The following is an 18,604-nucleotide window of genomic DNA, read 5'->3' on the forward strand; positions in this document are numbered from 1 at the left end:
GTGCCGCTCGCGATGGGCACATTCAGCTTGTCCACGGCAGCCAATCGCCATTCGTAGGCTCCACGGGAGAAGGATAGTTGTGTTTGTAATTTACACATAGAAAATGAGGTCACTTAACAGATATGGAGAAAGCTTGTTTTACAGAGGTTAACAGAAATCATCTAAAAACATAAAAACTAGAACAAAACAGAGAAAACTATTTGTGTGTGTGTGGGTTGTACACGTGGCTAGTTTTACAAAAGCTATAGTTATTATTTTGGAGTCATTATTCACCAAAGTGCTACGTGTGTTCCACGCAGAAACTCTCACCTGATGACCCCAGTAAAATTGTCACAACAACTTTTCCAGCGGTGGTTATCATGTTGCCAATAAACTCCTTAAGCTTGGAAGCCACAGAGGCAAGCCTGCGGAACATTTTTAATTTTGTGCTGTCTTCCAACTCTCCTTCAACACCATCTCCTTCATCTAAATCCTCTTCGTAGATCAGTGCCTCTTCTGGATCTATTTTTTCTCCTCCAGCCTAAATAAATGAAAAACAGAAAACACTGCAGTCCAGAACTCTGCCCATCAGCCTGGCAGATTATATGGTTTGTAATTTATGGGTCCGTCAATGAGGTGAATTTCACAAATCAGGAAAAAAAATGCAGACAACCACCAAAGGCCCTCCAGGTCTCTGACAGTTCCTATAAAGCCTAGGTAACTTTGATCTTTCCTGAAGGAGTAAACAGCAAACATCACTAATCACAGGGTCCCTAACAGCATGGCATCTTACCTGCGAGAGCTCACTCTTTACAGGCAGAGGAAGAAACTGTCAGAAACATCTATTAATAATGTTAGCTTTCATCAGTGTGGATTTGGTTCCTCAAATTTCCAGAGTTTGCACCAAGATTTGATTACAGAATCCATGGCTTTTAACTGAAAAGGTGGGCCAAGTCAGTGCTTAGGAAATCCCTTGTCTTCCTGAAGTTTATCTTTGCTCACTATCTTAGTGTTTCCTGACCTTGGGAGGATGAGTGGTCCCGGGGTAATGGCTAAACATACAGTCGCTTCCTGCCTTTCCTTTCAGAGAATGATATACTGCTTCAATCTGGACCATTCAGCAGCTATGTGCCATCCTTAGAGATTTAGGGAAGAAACACACGTACAGAACATACACATATTTCCGCAGATTGTTTCAAAATGGGTATACTAAGGTGTTTTTGTTTTTAAACAATACACAGGAATTTTTTTGGACTACTTAGAATCTTTCCCTAGAAAGGTTAGGAGTTTTTTAAAAGAACTACAAATATAAACCTTAAGACAAAAGGAGGCTGCTTTAGATGCATGACACTTTGCTGGCATTTGTCCCTAGGCCAACAAACTTCGAATCTCCAGCCCCACCGAAAGGCCTGCAGCTGGCGGCAGAGCCAGAGGGTCTTTCAGCGCAGTTCAGACGCTATTTAAGGGTTCAGAGTGGAGCTCTGCCTCTCCATGCTCCCACTTTAAAGGTTCTTTCCTGATACACTTAGTTCAGATATTTACATAATATTCATCTCTAACTATGCCAAGTTCACTGGAGGAGGCAGGCAAGTCCCACACATGCTGAGTGGCCTTGGGGACGCAGAGATCTTCTGTTGCCCAGGAGGGTACAGACCACGTGTGACTTAAGTTGGCTAATGATGAAGCCAAGGCTACAGGGTGTACCCCCACCCTCCACACATGCACACACTCCCACTCTCTCTCTCTCTCTCTCAGGGATTTAATTCCAGGCTTATTCAAGTTGATACATCCAAATTGGGTTCTATTGTATTCCATCATGACACATTTTTCTTTTTCCTCCCTGAAGGAAAAGGAATGCCTCAAGCTTATTCATAAAGATTTTTCTATCTGTTTAGAGCCTAGTGTGTGCTAGTATCTCTAGCAAGAGATACAGCAATAAACATGTAAACAAGCAAAAGATTAACAAGCTAAATATCTCAGAGTAATGAATGCTACTCAGAGAATTAAAATAGGGTCATGTGAGCGTAGTGACAGGGTTGCTATTTTAGATCCTGAGGTCAGGGAGAGCCTCTCCGTGGAGGTGACATTTAAGCTAAGACTTGAATGTCACAGTCACCAGTGAAAATCCTAGGCAATGGAAAATCCTAGGCCATGTGAAAATCCCAGGCAAGAGCATGTGAGACTGAGGGAAGAGCTGGTCAAAGGCTCTATGGTACGTTCAGAAAGAAGACATGTGTCCCCAAACCTGCTTCTTCCGCAAAGTCATCTTTCTCCTTGTCAGCTGATGACCCTCTTCCTACTACATTGAGAGAAGAGGGGCGAGCTCTGACCAGTACATCAGTCCATCTACCTAAAGCCCACTTGTGGAGCAGGCACTTGGGTCCCCCCTCCTGTGACTGTGGATGAGCTGCACGTGCTGGGACGCCAGGGAGAAGGATGGCTCTGGTCATCCTTCCCTCTCTCCTGTATCATCTCATGCTCCCTTTCTCCCGGATCACCCCATCAACAAACAAACGCGTCTCACCATCTCACCTTAGGAAAACACAACCCTCCCAACCCACGTTTGCCTCTCAAAGAGAAACTCTCCAAGACTTGGCTGGATGCATGGCGCCATTCCCCCTACACTTAATTTCTCTTGAACCCACTCTAATAGGACTTTGACTGCCAACCACTCCACCGAGTGAGGGATACGACATGATCTGTTTCACAAAGTGACTCCCAGGGAGACCAGAGAGCAGAGCTATGGTTGAGGAGAGGGGAGCTGGTGACGCTGAAGGAGGTTCCTGCCTTTGTAGTCTATCTTGGAGGTCGAGTCAGCAGGACTAGCTGGTAAATTTATTGTGGATGGAGGAGGGATAGAGGAGAACCAAAGACAGTTCCTGTATTTTTGTTTTTATTGATGAGATGGGGACACCCAGAAGTGGAGCGGGTTGGGAAATTCAATTCTGAGATGCTTTCCGGCATTCTTGCGGGAGGCATCATGAGGGCAGCTAGCATAGGAATCTAGAGTGTTGGAGAGAGGTGGGAACTGGAGGTCTATTTTTTTTAAAATTTAATTTAATTTTTTATTTTTTGAGGAAGATTAGCCCTGAGCTAACATCTTTCACCAATCCTCCTCTTTTTACTAAGGAAGACTGGCCCTGAGCTGACATCTGTGCCCGTCTTCCTCTACTTTATATGTGGGACGCTTGCCACAGCATGGCTTGACAAGCAGTGCATAGGTCCACACCCAGGATCTGAATGGGTGAACTCCAGGTTACTGAAGCAGAATATGTGAATTTAACCTCTGTGCCACTGGGCTGACCCCCTGGAGGTCTATTTGAGGTCCACGGGCATATGGATGGTTTTAAAAGTTGGGGGTCTAACGAGATTACCTGGAGAAAATACAGAGATTGCCACCTCTCAGGTGCTGCCACACCCTGGGACCAGTCCATCTCCCCAAACTTACCCAGAGTCCACAGGTTCTGTTCTCACCCTTGGGGATCCCTTCCCCAGGCTTAGGCCCGGCTTACAGGCAGCTTCATTTCCCCCAGCAGTGTCACTGTGGTGGCTGATCCAGTGAAGCCCCTGCTTTGGCACTCACATGCCATCCACATACGAACAATCTGCTCATGGAGCATCTGTTGCTTAATATCCCCCTCACAATGGGTGACTGACACATTAATAATCCTCCTTGAGGAAGGAAGTTTGGCCAAAACCTTCAATCACCGTACTTAAAAAAGGAGATAGGGAGAGAGAACACAGCTAGAGCTGTTTGGGTCACTGTCAGAAACACGTGTAACTTTCATAATAAATGACTTATTATTCAATTATAGAATTGCTACGGATGTAGATTAAATCAAATAGAAATCTCTGGTCAACAACCTTTGTGAGGTTAGACAAATGCATTTCCCTGACCTCTCTTAGGCAGGACTGGTGCCCTGGTGATTTTTATAAACATTCCAATGCACTTGAAGTTTTGAGCATTTTTGTACCAGAATCCCTGACGCCCTGAGTTGGAAATGCTTTCTAAACCTGCCAAGCTGAGAGAGAGCCAAAAGTGAGACGGGGTTTGCCTCTGTGAGCCCCTCAGTCCAGGCTGGGGCCAGAACTGCCATTAGTCACGGCCGGCTGGCTTATGAACGGGCGGGCTCTCTCCCCCTAAACGATTTGTCTGGTGAAGCATAAACACCGACGCTCTGGAAGAGCCTCGACTCACTTAACATATTTACTAACAAGCAGCCTTGTTGCTGGAGTGGTGATCAGCCCCTGCACTGGAACGCAGCTGGACTCTGGGAGCCAAGCTAAGGAGGAGGAGCTGTGAATAAAGACTGAATTCCCCTGGTTTCTGAGCTATCTTAGAAATTGAGGACAAAGAGAACCCTTTACAGTTTTGAAAAAAACAAACAAAATATTCCATATCATTATTGTCCATGTCAAAATCTAAAACTTATTTGAAGAAACATAAGCACTTTAACTCACCTTCTTTAAAAGTTCCCGACTTCAAAATGCACCAACATGTACTACGGGAGCATCTCTCATTTCACATGAGGAAGCTCCAAGTGCGCTGGAATCATCCATGCGCAAGGTCCTACTATTCTCGGATCTTGGATCAGGCCGAGAGGCAAGGCTACCTCTCATGTCTTCCCACAACTGCCTGTCACCCATAGGCCCCATCCCCATAAGGCACTGAATTAGCAGTTTCCGCTCAATTTTGAAATGAGAAGATGCAATAAGCTACTTTTGTAGAACCCAAACGTCCACTTTTCTTTACCCCCAAGCACTAAAAGATTCGATGTGGGCTGGAAGAAATCCTAAGGATGGCCTGGAGTCTTTAGGAGGACAGATTACCGAACTCCACTTCAAACTTCCTAAACCAGAAATTGGAGGAGCGAATCCTGGGAGTATGAATGACTGAAGAGCGGTGCTGTGTGAGTGAGAAGCAGCCAGCCTAGAACCCATGCGCTGGCTGACACCTGCAACCCCTGGTCATAATTCTACATTCAGGTGACTAGGCAAAATTTGCCATATTTTGTTTGAATCATATCCTAGGCTGACTCTTTAATTGGAAAATACATTGAAGTAATTCATCTGTAGAACCTCCTTCAGGTTTCAGTCAACCTTTAGACATTAGACCAGAGCTTTGTATGCACTGAATCCATTTTCCTCTTCTTCATGGTTAAAACCAAGCTATTAAAACATTTCAATGGGAGTGTATCACAGTCACAAATCAGGAGCCAAAAGATCTGGGAGGCAGAGGGAGCATTTTTCTAAAGTGTCACTAGTTGTTTATTCATTGTTTATTATTAAAAGTTAACAATTTATCTTAACAGAATGGGTTCATCTCAACAGAAGAGCCCAAGGAAGGAAAAGGCAAGTGTTGTGAGTCACAGCTGAAGATAAACGGCCTCACAGCGCTCCCCGGCGGGCGGCAGGCGGCAGGCAGAGGCGGAGGAGGGACTTGCTTGCATGGTGTCATGTATGTTGTGCAAACCTAACGTGATAGCATTGTACAGACACACCAAATGTTGCATTCTGTTTCTACACTTGTTTTACGAAGATTAATTTTCCAAAATAAGAGCCCTGTTTCATTTGGAAAAGTGAGCATATAGATAGATGTATGCTTTCAACCACCTTCTACAGAGTGATGAAAGGTCAATAAAGGGCAGGTGAAGACAATCTGAACAGGCAGACAGTGACCAACTGGGTTAGTGGGTTTCAGCCAGGACAGCAGGATCCGCGGGGCTTTAGGAAAAACAGTCCTAGGTCCACCTCACGCATTCCCCTGCCTGCCAGAGAGTCTGATTTATTTATAGGTCTGGGATGGGCCCCGAATCCCATATAAGGACCCAAATAATTGCCTGCGATGGACTAAGATGCAAAGAAAATGCATATCTTTGTTATTAAAATGTCAAAAGTTTGGGCAGTGCTGTAGCTCCTCTGAAATCCACAGAATTCTTTCCCCGTCCATCCTTTCCTGTTCCTCCCTCCCATCGGGAACCTCTTTATGGAGCCTGAGCTCTGTCTCTGAACACTGAGCCAGGTCTAGGGTGGGACACAAATGTGGATCCACCGTGGGACCCAGAGGTCTGCAGTCACTCAGAGGAAAGAAACCAGCAATACACAACTGTTTATGAAATGAGTATATCAGAGCTTTAGAACATTGAGAGGAAAAAGGGATTGCATCTGACTACAGGGATTTGGAAGGCCCGGTTCCAAGTATTCCCAAAGCAAATGTAATGGAAAAAAGGACAAAGGTCTTGGAAAGCAAAGTCAGAAGATAAAACATGATGGGTAGTTTTGCCCATCCTGGCACACAGTAGGTGCTGAGTAAATAAGCCTGGCCCCAGATAAGCAGACTACCCCTCTGCTGTCGCAGCAAGATCGGTCAAGGCAGGTGGGGGCCGCCCCGGGCCTGCTAAATCCTCTGGCAGTCTGGGGAGACACAGGGCTGCTGACAAGCCTGGCCCAAGGCTGACCCTTCTGCCTTCTTACGTTAGTTTCACACTTGGGATTGCTTTGCGCAAGCCTCTATTTCAATCGTGCTCATTCAGTTAACTCGACAAGTACATGAGTATTACTATGTGTACAATCTTAAGTTAATTTGCTAATTTAAGATTTGCTGCAACAGAGAAGACAGACGTGATCCTTTCCCTCGTGCAGCTTCTAGTCTAGGGAGGGAGACAGACAGTCAACAAGGAAGCAAAGCAGAATTACAGAACAGATTAATTACAGGTTGTGTTAAGTGTTGTCAACACCACAGAGCGGGCACAGTGAGAGAGAGAATCTGGGGGGCTCACTTTGGGAGGGTGGTCAGCGGAGTCCTCCGTGGCAAGGACGTGACCTGATGATGGAGGAGGAACCAGCCACGCAGTGAGCAGGGAGTGAACGGCAGGGCAGAAGGAAAAGCCTGACACTTCTGAGCACAAAGCGGGTGGGAAGGAGCACAGGTGAGGGCGTAAAGGCAGGAAGTGGCCAGACCCTGCAGAGCCGTGGCCCTCAGGGTGAGGAGCTTGAATTTTCGTCTTACTTAATGGGAATCCAACAAAGTGTTTTATCTAGGGGAGGGGTATAACTGGATTGATAATTTTACAGGCAGAATCCAGTCTTAGTGTCCCATGAGTGGGACAGGGTGAGAACGGAAGCTGGAAGGGAGACTTATTTCAGGATCTAGCTGAGAGGCGGTGGTTGCCGGGACAGGGATCACGGCAGTGGAGATGGAGAAAAGTAGGCTGATTTCAGACAAAATTTGAAGGTAGCACCCATAGGACTTGCTGATGGTAATGGAGAAGGGGTCCAAGGAATCAAGCGTCACACCAGGTTCCTGGCTCCAGCCACGGGTGGGGACTGCGCCTCTGAACTTGGACGGGAAGTCAGGAGGAAGGCTGGGCGAGGGAGGGCGGGAGCTGTGTCTCCTGTCCCCAAACGCAAAGCCAAGATTTGGAAAGAAACATGGGAACTGCCCGGCTTTAAGTTGGTAATATTTCCACAGTTCAAAGAGGGACGGAAGTCATGACCGCCCTCAGAGGAGTGACGGGGATTCCTGCGGTGACACAGACCCTCTGGTGTTGGAGCTGGTGGCAGCAGTGGGCACCCTGTGCCTCTCATCTCAGCACCTGCCTGACTATTCCACCTCCACCGAAGGGACACGGGCTCTCTGATTCCCCAACATGATTTCCATGTGGGTGTTTTGTCGTTATTTGCAGTTCAAATGAACAAAATTGCCTATCGAATATTCCAAGGACAGAACAAAATGCTCTGAGAATTTCTAAAATCATGATCTAGAAATATTGTTAAAGGCAAAAGGCTACTTTGGAGCTTTGATCCCTTAAAAAAAATCAGAGAATTGGTACACACTGTTCAATGTTGTTAAGTGAATTAACAAATGGGTTAGACAGAAATGAAGGCATATTTAATTTGTAATAGGTTCATTTTAATAGTTTAAAGATATTTGAACTGACTTCCTAATTGCTCATTCTTTAAGGTATTTTTACTATCAGGCACATCTGCAAGTCCAGCCAAGGCCAAGTTCATTCAGTTAACACACTGCCCATCACGACATCCCTGCCTTCCTCTGTGATGATGCTGCCTCTGAACGACTGTTGCAGTCGCCCCCCCAGAGGATCTTTATCAGAGGAAAGGACTGGTGGGAGTCCAGTGAGATTAACAGGAAGACACTGCGGGGAGAAAGTTAGTCATGGGTCCCAAGTTAACTAGTCTCCACGATAAACAGTTATGCTGAGGCTCATACTGTAACACTGAAGCTTGCCTGAAGCTTTCTGGAAGATAATAGGCTAATGATTTCCTCCAAGTAAAAACTTTCTTTATTTAAACTAATGGCATCTGAAATCACTTGAATTAAAAGCTGTGCTCAAATTGTGAATGTGTTTAGCCCAGAGAAGGCAGGCCAAGTATGCTGTGCTTTGCGGGACATGCAACAGTAAGTTCTTGCCCAGTTTCCGAAAGTGACCTTGAGAGGAAGCAAAAGTCATGAAGGGCCAGGTTTGCAGGGGGCAGCCATCCAGCTTCTTCCCCTTCTGAATGACTCTGTGTTTCAGAGGATCGTGTCTGCGTGCTTGAAAAAACAGGATCTGGGGGGTGTAAAGCAGGTGACTGCCGACTAAGTCTCAGGTGAGAACTGAGCAGATGCCGGATGCCTGCTCAGCAGGCGACAATAAAAAGAGGGGCTTCTTCCACTCCTTGTTCCCTGTTCTTCTAAAAAAACTAGTAACTTGAACCTCAGAGCTGAAATCTGAAGCACAGCCCAGTTGGTCACTTTTTGGCCCAGCAGGCGGATGCCCCAGCAGCCTAACGGATATGAGACATTAGAAAGGAGGGGCAGGTTTTAAAGTTCAGAATGAATTTCCAAATAACGTTAGCAGGACCTAAATTTTGCATCCCTGAATTTTTAACAGACAGGTGATGACTTACACTGGAATATTCTTTTTACCCTTCACATTCGATTTGTCAGACTCTTTAGAAGATGCCTCTTTAAGCAGAGCAAGTAATGACTATAATTCCTGGTTGAACAAACATTTATCATAAATTTGGTTTAGTAATATGTATACATTTTAACAATATATGTTTTTAAGATTTGAGAATAGGAATCTTTCTCCCAGTTATGATTTGTAGATCTGCTTCTGAATTAAAATTAATAGAAAGATAAGGCCAGAGATGTGTCAGTCGAAAAAGAACCTTTTATAGTCCCTGAGGAGTCGACTGTTCTCTGTACGATGCAGGAGCCAGGCAGACTCTCACCGCCGGCTCGTCTCCCAGCCCGGGGCGCTCAGGGGCAGTCCTTGGATTTGTGGTGCCCTTTAAAACAGCAAACTGAAGCCTCATTACTGAGTCAATGAAGATTAGGGAAGACTCCGAGTCTTCCCCAGGGATTAGTTGCTACTTTAAAACCAGGCTGGATTGGAAAAGGAATTCTCCCAGGCACCAGTGGATTAATCTTGCCATTTCTCCACTGAGATAAATGAAGGAAGAAACGATGCCAGCAAACACTCTTCTTACAAAGGATCCTCAGAAACCAAACAATCTACAGAGCCAACACTAAGATTTATAAGCGGCAGGAAGCATGTTGGGCCTTCAAAAATAAAATAAGTTCCCCTGCTTCTCTTGGCCGCGTGCTTCTATTATTTTCAGACTCAAGCCAGATTATCCACATGTGAGAAATATTTCCTTGTGGATTCATCTCAGAAGAGTCACACCAGCCTGCTCCTCACGGGCCACCTGGAGGGTGGGAATGTGCCAAGAGAATGGAAATTAATAGCTAAATTAGGCCAAAACAAATTTAACTGAGAGGAAAATCAACCTCAGAATACGATATTTATGTATTTATTTTCAAAGCCCCAAATAAATAATATTTAGAGTGCTATCCCCCTTATTGTTATCAATAAATAATGTGATTAATAAAATATGGGGCACAGATATTTAACCAAATTTCAAGTGGGAGAGAGGTACTACAAGTTGATCTTTAAGAACTGAGTGAAGTCAGGAAGGCAACATGATTTCAGAACTAACCCGTGTAATGGCTTTGTGTCTCTTCTTCACCAGATGTGTAACCCTAACGGTAACCTAACATCCGTTACCTTCCATCGGTCAATGTAGGTTATCCTAGTCCGTGGAGACAAGTCCTTTCTATAAGAAGCTTTGTAATGCACTCGTGGTTGTCTGTTACGAATGGCACAGAAGGGATGCTTTTCTGAGTGGGTCGGCCTCAAACACACCATCCAACTGAACTTTCTGGCATCCTAAGAGGACCTTCCATTTGAAATTGCTCTACTGCTCTCAAATTGGAGAAGACAACATGAGGAGAGCAAGTAGCATTTTATCAAGCAATCCAAATGAGCAGGCACTGTGCCTGGGATTTTATTTGACATTTCATTTCGTACTCACAACAGCTCTGCGACGTGGGGTTCTTATTATCTCCACTTTGCAGAAGAAGAAAGAGAAATCACTTTTCTCAACATCACACAGCAACTATTAGGTAGCTTCCAAGTCTGCCTTCAGAGTCCACTCAATTTCCAGTAAATATCCTTTACCCTCCATCTATAATACGAGGATATTGAAAAACAATCTTGCCTCAATGAATAATAATAATGACAAATCCTAAGTCTGGAGAGTTTGAGTTAATAGGTTTACTTTCACTGAACTCGGACAGTTTATGGTAAGGATTATTTAAACCAGATTATTTTCAAAGCTGTAAATATTATAAAATAAAATTCAAATGTAAAAATGGATATTAAAATTTTTAATTTTCTGTCAAAATTGTAAAGTCAACAAGAAGAGAAAAGCGCTTTCATAGGTTTTATCTGTTTTGGGACACTGACAAGCCTTGTACAGTTCGTAGACTGGAATGCATGATGTGGTTAGTTACTAACTTGATATATTTTTTAGACCAGGTACCTTTTTAACGTTTACCTTAAAAATAGCAGAATATTGATACACAATGTGATTGCATATTTTTTACCCATAAGGATTTTAGGTAATAATATCATTTCTAGTTTGCATAGGCTTATTGAATTATATCCTCTCTTTCTTTATTGTTTTGTTTTTAATAAGTATACATGTGAAGCACCCAAGTCATTTGCCGTAACTCTGAATTTTCTTCCTTTGACACCTTCGTGGTTACCATTCTTAAAATAAGTAATTTCAATTAACTCCAGTTTTAAAAGTTTAATTTCTTGCCAAAGCTTATGAATGAAAACATTTGGTAGTTGTGTCTTGTGTCAAATATTCAAAGTAAGTCTTTTTAGTAACTGTTTTCTTTGTAAATGTCATCCTTCAATTACTAAATCAATTACTTTTTAAATCAATATCACCTAAACTTACACAAGAAAGTACAGTTATTAGAACAAAGCAGTGTTCTGAGGCTGGTTGGGGGACAGGGTGATGAGTTGTCTGACATGCTCCCATACACCAAGGAGTGAAGTCTGACTCAGTCTCTGATCCAACAGCTACTTCTGAAACCCTCCCAATAGAAAACATAGCTAAAAATGAACATACATTTTACTCATTATTTTTACTTTTTCCAAATCTTACACTTCTCCAAGTGTATGAATTTTTTTCTCTGGAGCGCTTTAAAGTAGCTTGATCAAAGCACGCTGGGTTAACACACTGTACTCTGAAGAGCAAGGTGCACAGAGGAAAGCTTCCCTTCAAAGTAGAATTAATTTTTCTCTCCTAAAACTACCTGGTATTACTTGTTCTCTAAATATTTTGCAATAACTAAGGTATCTAGACCAATGGACCATAATACTGTGAATTTCAAAGGCTAACCATCTGAGATGATACTAGATGATATCTGGGAGAGTGAAAAGAACACTGAGTCAAGTCCTGGCCCTCGGGATGAAGGCCCCCCGGAGGAGGGCAGCACTCGCGTTCCCTGGACTTGTCTCCTCGTGGCCAAGGTGTGGAGGAGAATGTCTGCCCATCAGGACTACACGAGGGGGCTGTGCGAAGTAAGTGCCAACATTTGAGCCAAGCATGGTAAAGCGTAAAGCGCTATGCACACTTCATTATTACCATTACACTTCTGTAAGCTACTAAGGGTCAAGGCCCTCAGAACTCAAAGAAAGAAGATACATGAAGTCTGATTTACCACTTCTTCATTTTGAAACTCCGGGTTACACTGTGCGGCTTCTTCTGTCACCGGTTTCTGAACAATGTTCCTACAGACGAGCCAGATGGTCAGACTAGCAATGAACATCCCGATGTCAGGTACAAACACTCTGATCCCATTGCCAGCGTCGGCTCCCTTTAAGCTATGGAGGGAAAAGGAAGGCGGAGGAAATTTAGTTGCTGTTACATTTCTGTGGTTAAACTGTCTTAAAATGCGTTTGCATCTTCTTAATATTTAGAATAAGAGATGTCAGTTTCTGCCTCGATGGTACCAGAAAGCTTTGCATTGACCTCAGAATCTCATGGAATCTAAGATTCAGGAGGGTTCCAGGGTTTCACTGGAGTTTCAGAAATATTATGAAGAATCCCAAACCAATTCTCACTCCTAAAATAGGCTAGTGAACTATATTGTTATTAAATAAATCACATGTCGAGTACAGATACAGGTGTCTGCAATCTAGCTAAAGCCGTTAAAAACTAGACATTACTAGCAGCTAGGAGATATTTTACCTTCGATGTACATCAAAGCTGGAAGGGAAAAATGAGACGTTAAAGTAATCTTTGATGCCAGGAACTCGTCATTATTTTAAGTATTTGGTTGATTGTTTTCCCTACTGTTCAAGAAAGGTAGATCTAGTACGTTTCTTCCTTGAATCTTGGAGAATTAACCATGAACTTAGATTTGGGGTCAAGGGCAAGTATGACACTGCCTGGCTGAGTTCCACTGGAGGACTTCTCAGGGTCACATGGTCTTCCTCTGTGCCAAAGAGATAACACTATGCCTTCTTCATCTCATTTGAGTCAAATGAAAGTGAGTCACTGTTTATTAGAGATGAAACTTGTTTAGGGACAGGAAGCAAAAGATAGGAATATATATCATATAAAGATATATTTTTTATATATACTTTATGTGATTAAATACATACTATAATCATTTATACTGTATAGATTATATATTTCAGTAAAAACATAAAAATATCATAAATAGCAAGACCCCCATCACCTAGAAATAATCATTGTTAACATTTTGGTCAATTAAAAAAATTATTAGTAATGTCTACCACTTACAGAGCAATTGCTGTGTGCTAAGAGCTTGGCATACATTATTTAATCCAACCAACCACCATAGAGTTAGGCATTAATATTTATCCTCCTTTTACATATGAAAGCCAAGGCTTCAAAATATAAACTTACTCCCCTAGAGTCACGCAGACAGAGTGAGAACAGAATTACCCTCCAGCTCCCTTTAAGTCCAAATTTTATGCTGTCAACCACGGCATTCTCATGGCTGCATCCACACGGCCTTCCCCTCAGTCTCCCTTTCTGCATCGACACCCATATTTAGAGTTAATAAAACTAAGCTCATACCTCACCTATTGTTTTGAAACGGATTTGATCATTTAATATATCACTAAAATTTCCACAACTTATTGCTGATGTTTAGACATCAGCATGCTCATGGTCAGATAGCGGTATTTATTTAACTAGTCCACTACTGCTGTACACTTAGAATATTTCCATCTATTTCTTACTATAATATAAATAAAAGTTAAATCTCAAGTAAAAAGTCTTCTAATCTAGAATGTTATAGGAAAAATTCCTCAGACCAGTCTAATTGGCTTTCTAAAACGATGATCTGGAACAGTGCGTGCCCTGCACAAGCTCTGTTTTTACAAACGGCTCTAAACTTCTCTGAACAGAGAAGCATGAAAGTAATGACAGATCCCCTTACCTCCATAAATAAGACAAACATGGTTGTGTGAAAGGTTTTAAGAAACGGACAATTCCTTTCATTTGGGGTAAGAGTAAGAGAATTCAATCAAGAAAGCTTCATCCAAACTAAATTTATAATAAGGACATCTGATGATTGATTTGGTCACAGGAAGAATGTTGAGGTTCGTTGCATGCTTTTTAAGCATGGCTAGCATGATCACAGAGCAAACGAGAAGTGATGTCACGAGAATGAGAAGGAAAGGGGGATCAAGGAGGGAGACCAGCAAACAAAAGCCAGGTGTGGGTGGGTGTTTCCTGTGTGGGGCTGAGGTCAGGAAAGCCTGCTGGTCCTCCTTGGGTGGATTTCGGGGAATAGACTCTTAGAGCTCTTTCACAGAAAACGAACTGACTGTGGCATTTTATGAAAAGCACCAACCAAGCGGGGCAGAGGGGAAAACAGTTCTTAAAGGAAAGGTCACCAGAGCTCTAGCTGTGGCCTCAGCAGCTTCTTGCACCACAACAGAGACTCAGGAAACCAGAGTAGAGTCTCTCCAACCTGCGGACTCCATTAAGCTCCCGATTTGCAAACAGTCGCTTTGAGGCAACAGTCTCAGCTTTGTGCTTCTTGGTCCCCAAAGAGACATTTCCCAGCATGCCTATATTAAGGGAGTAAATGAATGCAGTTTGCAAAAGCAATCACTTCACCCAATAGAATTCAGCTACTGGATCCAGGATTGGGCTGCGATCCAATTTAGAATAGAATCCTTCAGCCACAGAGGTGCTAATCTATAACCACTACTCTTGGCTTGCTGAGTTAACAAAGCAATGTATTCATAATACTGCCCTTGCAGAAACAAGGAGACCTTTGAAGAATATAATGAAGAGCATGTATGATGAACACGTCATAGTCTAATTGATATGTCACTTAGGGACCATCTTATCGATAAAGCTTCCTTCTTCATTGTTTTGACCAGTGTCTACTAAAGTACAGTAATCAGAACACTAGTCTTCAGAAATGGTGTGAATTAAAACAAAACAAGACAAAATAAAAGAAAAAGATCTTAGTCAACTAAGTGTTAGAAAAACCACAATGCATATTGCTTACAGTAAAGGACTTGAGAAGTTCTATAGTAAAACAATAAATTTGAGTTTGTTTAAGCTTCTGTTTCCCAGATTTATTTGATCACAAACCATTCTTAAACATTTTATCCAATGCCTAATACAGTCTGCTGAGCGAGTGCTCACAGCACAGTTTTAGGAAATGATGCATTACAGTCTGCTCACTGGTCTAGATTTTTGATGGAAATAAATGGACAATTTGGAAACTATACTAATATGTAGCCAATTCCTATAAACTTGGTTTTCAATAGGCCTTTAACAATTTTAGAAGTCAGTGACATCTCATTCCGTTCCCTCATCCAATCACCTGACTATCCATACATTCACTCGGTAACTCATCGCAATTACGGAGATGGAAGAGAACCAGAAATAGTCTAGTCTATCTCCTCATCTCACAGGTTGTATGAATCAACCAGCAGAAAGGTTAAAGGGTTGGCTCAACTGCACAGTTAGGGGGAGAGCACCTTCTTCTCCGAGCTGTCTTCTGAGTATAGCCAGCACTCACTGTACCTGTCCCCACCTTGTCCATCTCCTACCTACTGCAATAGGCTTCCTCACCCACACTGTTCAGAAAATGCACTGTTAGGGGTTACCAGTGATCTCCCAGATGCAAGGCCCAAATAACTCATGCTAGTTCTCATCATGGTCCACCCCTGTGCGGCATTTAGCAAGCAAGATCAATCGCTTCTGCTCTCAGATCTACTCTCTTTGGTTTTCTCACCTCTGTCTTCTGGTTCTTTTCCTACCTGTGAGTATCCCTGAAATCTCACATTGCCAGGAAATTCCCCTAAGAAATGCTGGGCTGTGTTGTACCCAACAGACACTTCCCCACCTCCTCCTTAAATGTTGATGAGTCTGCAAGGTTCTGCTCCCCACTTATTTCTCTTCTAACTCTACATGGAAACCTGAATGATATGTCCACCCCCCAGACTCCAATCAGCATCTATCTGATGACTTACAGATTTACATACGCAGTCCATTGTGTCCCCGAGACACATTAGCAGATGTCTTCACTTCAGTTTTCCATAGCTTTTCAAAACCAAATGTTACCTTTATTCCAAAATCTGATCTGCCTCCTGTATTCCTAACCTCGAAAAATGGTGCTGATGTCTATCTAGCAATAAAGACAGAATCTTGACCCTGCCATTCTCTTACTGAAAAACATTTCTCTTACCTCGCCTCCTCTTATCTCTACAGCTCAGTTCTGGCTGCTGGATTACTGCAACAGCATCTTTATTATTTTGTCTTAGATTGTCCCTTCTGCCAATCAGGCTTCCACATTACTGTAAGAGTTTAATTTTTAGAAGCATAAGGTTGAGCATGTTAACTGCACCGCCTACAGGCAAGGTCCATTTTCCTGAGCACAGCCTACGAGGCCCTCTGTGTTCCAGGCCCTGTTGGCCTTATCTGTTGCTGTGATTTCCGTGTACCTCAAAGGCCAGCCATCCTGAATGCATATACCCAGAATATGCAAGTGTTTTCCCTCCAGGCTAGTGTGCAATCTTTTCCCTTGGCTAACGATGCCCTTCTCCCACAACATTTTTACATTCTCCTCATCTCTCAAGACTCACCTCCCACATCTCCACTGTGAAGCTCTTTCGCCACCCTTCCTGTAACAGAATTGGCCACTTCCTCCTTTAGATGTCTGCCATATTTGCACACATTCGATCATAAAATGTGGAGCACTTTACGTCACTCACTTATTTACAAATCTTCCTGACAGAGCCTCCTGTCTGTTTCCTCTCTGTATCCATGAGGACTATGTATGCATGTATATACATACACTATATGTGTGTGTGTGTGTGTGTGTGTGTGTGTGTGTAGCAGGGTGTGCTCTGAGTAAAGGGTGGTGGAATGAATGCTATCTCCAAATATTTACTCTTTGTTTCTCACGACATTAGTTTGTGTAAAGTACTGTTGAAGAATCAGACAAGATGTCTGCTACAAAGGGCCCTGTAGTTTAGTTCAGGGAAGATCAAGTGCAAACACAAATGGGAAGACACATTGCTGTTGTCCAGTGAATGGCTGGAGATCGGGGGAAGTCATGAGTAACATCTCAGTTATTTGGACAGGAAGATTTAATTGTCAAAGTGGGAAATTATAAATAATTTAAAAAATATATATTCAGTTTTATTAAATATATACATTGGAGAAAACATTTCAAGAACAAGAGATATGAAGTGTATCTTTTGAAGATTAAATCACTTGATTTGGCAGAATTTTTTATTCATTCATTTACAAAGTATTTATTAAGCATCTACTATGTGCCAGGCACTGTCTCTGGGCACTGAACATTGGTTACAAAGGTGTGCAAGGGAGATAAAGGCAGAAAGATGGGTTACAGTCAGGTCCTACTTGGCTTGAACTTTTGGCAAAGAATTAATATAACCAGAACTAAGGGATTTGGAGTAAAGGAGGAACATAATCATGAAGGAAACTTGGGACTGAGGAAGAGATGGTGATTTGGTTTCGTGAAGTGAGGTGTGGAAGTGGTGCTTTCATGCTAAGTGTGAGGTGTGGTTAGGACATTTAGGTGCACAGGTAATAGTTCATGCTGGAAGCCACACTGGATTGTGTCTGGGAGTGGAGTCCCAGCTGAAGGGGTAGATTGGAGAGCTTTCTTCTCACATATGTTGGCTAAAGTCAATACAGCAAATTAGACTGTCCAGGGACAGTGCATGGCATAGAGTAAATATATGTGTAAGGCTCTCTAAACTAATTATAAGTATACATTAAAGGGCTTTTAACAATAAATTAAATTTTATTTGGAGTAAATTCTGCATTTGGAATCAGGCTAACCAGGTTTTGTGTAGAAGTCCTGTTTTAATAAATTAATCAGATCGATGTATACATTTTCCCATAAAATGTTATCCTAGATAGTGCTGCTCTTGAGACATGTAACAATTACATTTCTCATATGTAAAAGCATGTGCTAAGCTGCTCAGCACATCATGTTCTCTTAAATAGACAAACATTCCTGTTCCAATCTTGTTACAGTCACGTTGACCTTATTTGTTCAGAGCGATTACACCTCTTGAAAGGGAGCTGAGGAAGCTAGAGATTGGGAATAACCTATACATCCATCAGGAGGAGAATGAATAGGTTAAATTAGGATATATCCATAAAATAAAATAAATACTACGAATCAATAAATTAGTGCGAATACATGTGACCTAGATCTACATCTATAAATATGGGATATCCTACAATGTTGAGTAAGAAAAAAAGTAGCAAATGTGCAGAATATAGATTGCTTAGGAATTTGTCCACAAAGAACTACATGAAAATGACAAATACCTACTTCCGGGCCCAGGGAGGGGGATGCAATCGCCTGTGTCGGTAATGTTCAAGTTCTTAAGCTGATTAGTGGTACAAAAGTATCTCTTTAATGTTTCATACTATTTTTAAAAGCTGGAACAGTCATACTGCTTGGAATTCCTCGTGTAGAACATATGTTAAAAACACTAAGTCACTTACCTTGCCTGGGAAAGGTAATGACCAACTGATGCCATAATGGCCATGATTATATTTGGTCTGATTTACTCATTGATCAAATTCAATTACTAGCCTTCTGTCAAAGTCCAGAGAAGAAGTGAGACAGGTGTGTATATTCATGGGAAAACCACTTTATTTTTCTTAAGTTTTGGTTTCTCACTGACAAAATGACTTCTAAGTGTCTTCCCAACTC

The 18,604-nt window shown here is 42.5% G+C and overlaps 1 protein-coding gene across 12 annotated transcripts in view; it reads right to left on the reverse strand.

The window, feature by feature from the left end:
- Positions 1–18,604, reverse strand: part of PIEZO2 (piezo type mechanosensitive ion channel component 2) — a 418,970-nt gene that overhangs the window by 162,558 nt on the left and 237,808 nt on the right. For all 12 annotated transcript variants that reach the window (XR_011420922.1, XR_011420921.1, XM_070220589.1 and 9 more), the window contains exons 5-6: positions 12,065–12,227; positions 310–520 (exon numbers count right to left, since the gene is read on the reverse strand). Coding sequence is in view for 10 of the 12 variants with exons in the window: in XM_070220589.1 (XP_070076690.1) it covers positions 310–520; positions 12,065–12,227 (374 nt within the window). In the remaining 2 variants the exon portion in view is untranslated. The remainder of the gene's footprint in view (positions 1–309; positions 521–12,064; positions 12,228–18,604) is intronic.

Source organism: Equus caballus, chromosome 8, assembly GCF_041296265.1.
Source record: "Equus caballus isolate H_3958 breed thoroughbred chromosome 8, TB-T2T, whole genome shotgun sequence".
NCBI lineage: Eukaryota > Metazoa > Chordata > Mammalia > Perissodactyla > Equidae > Equus > Equus caballus.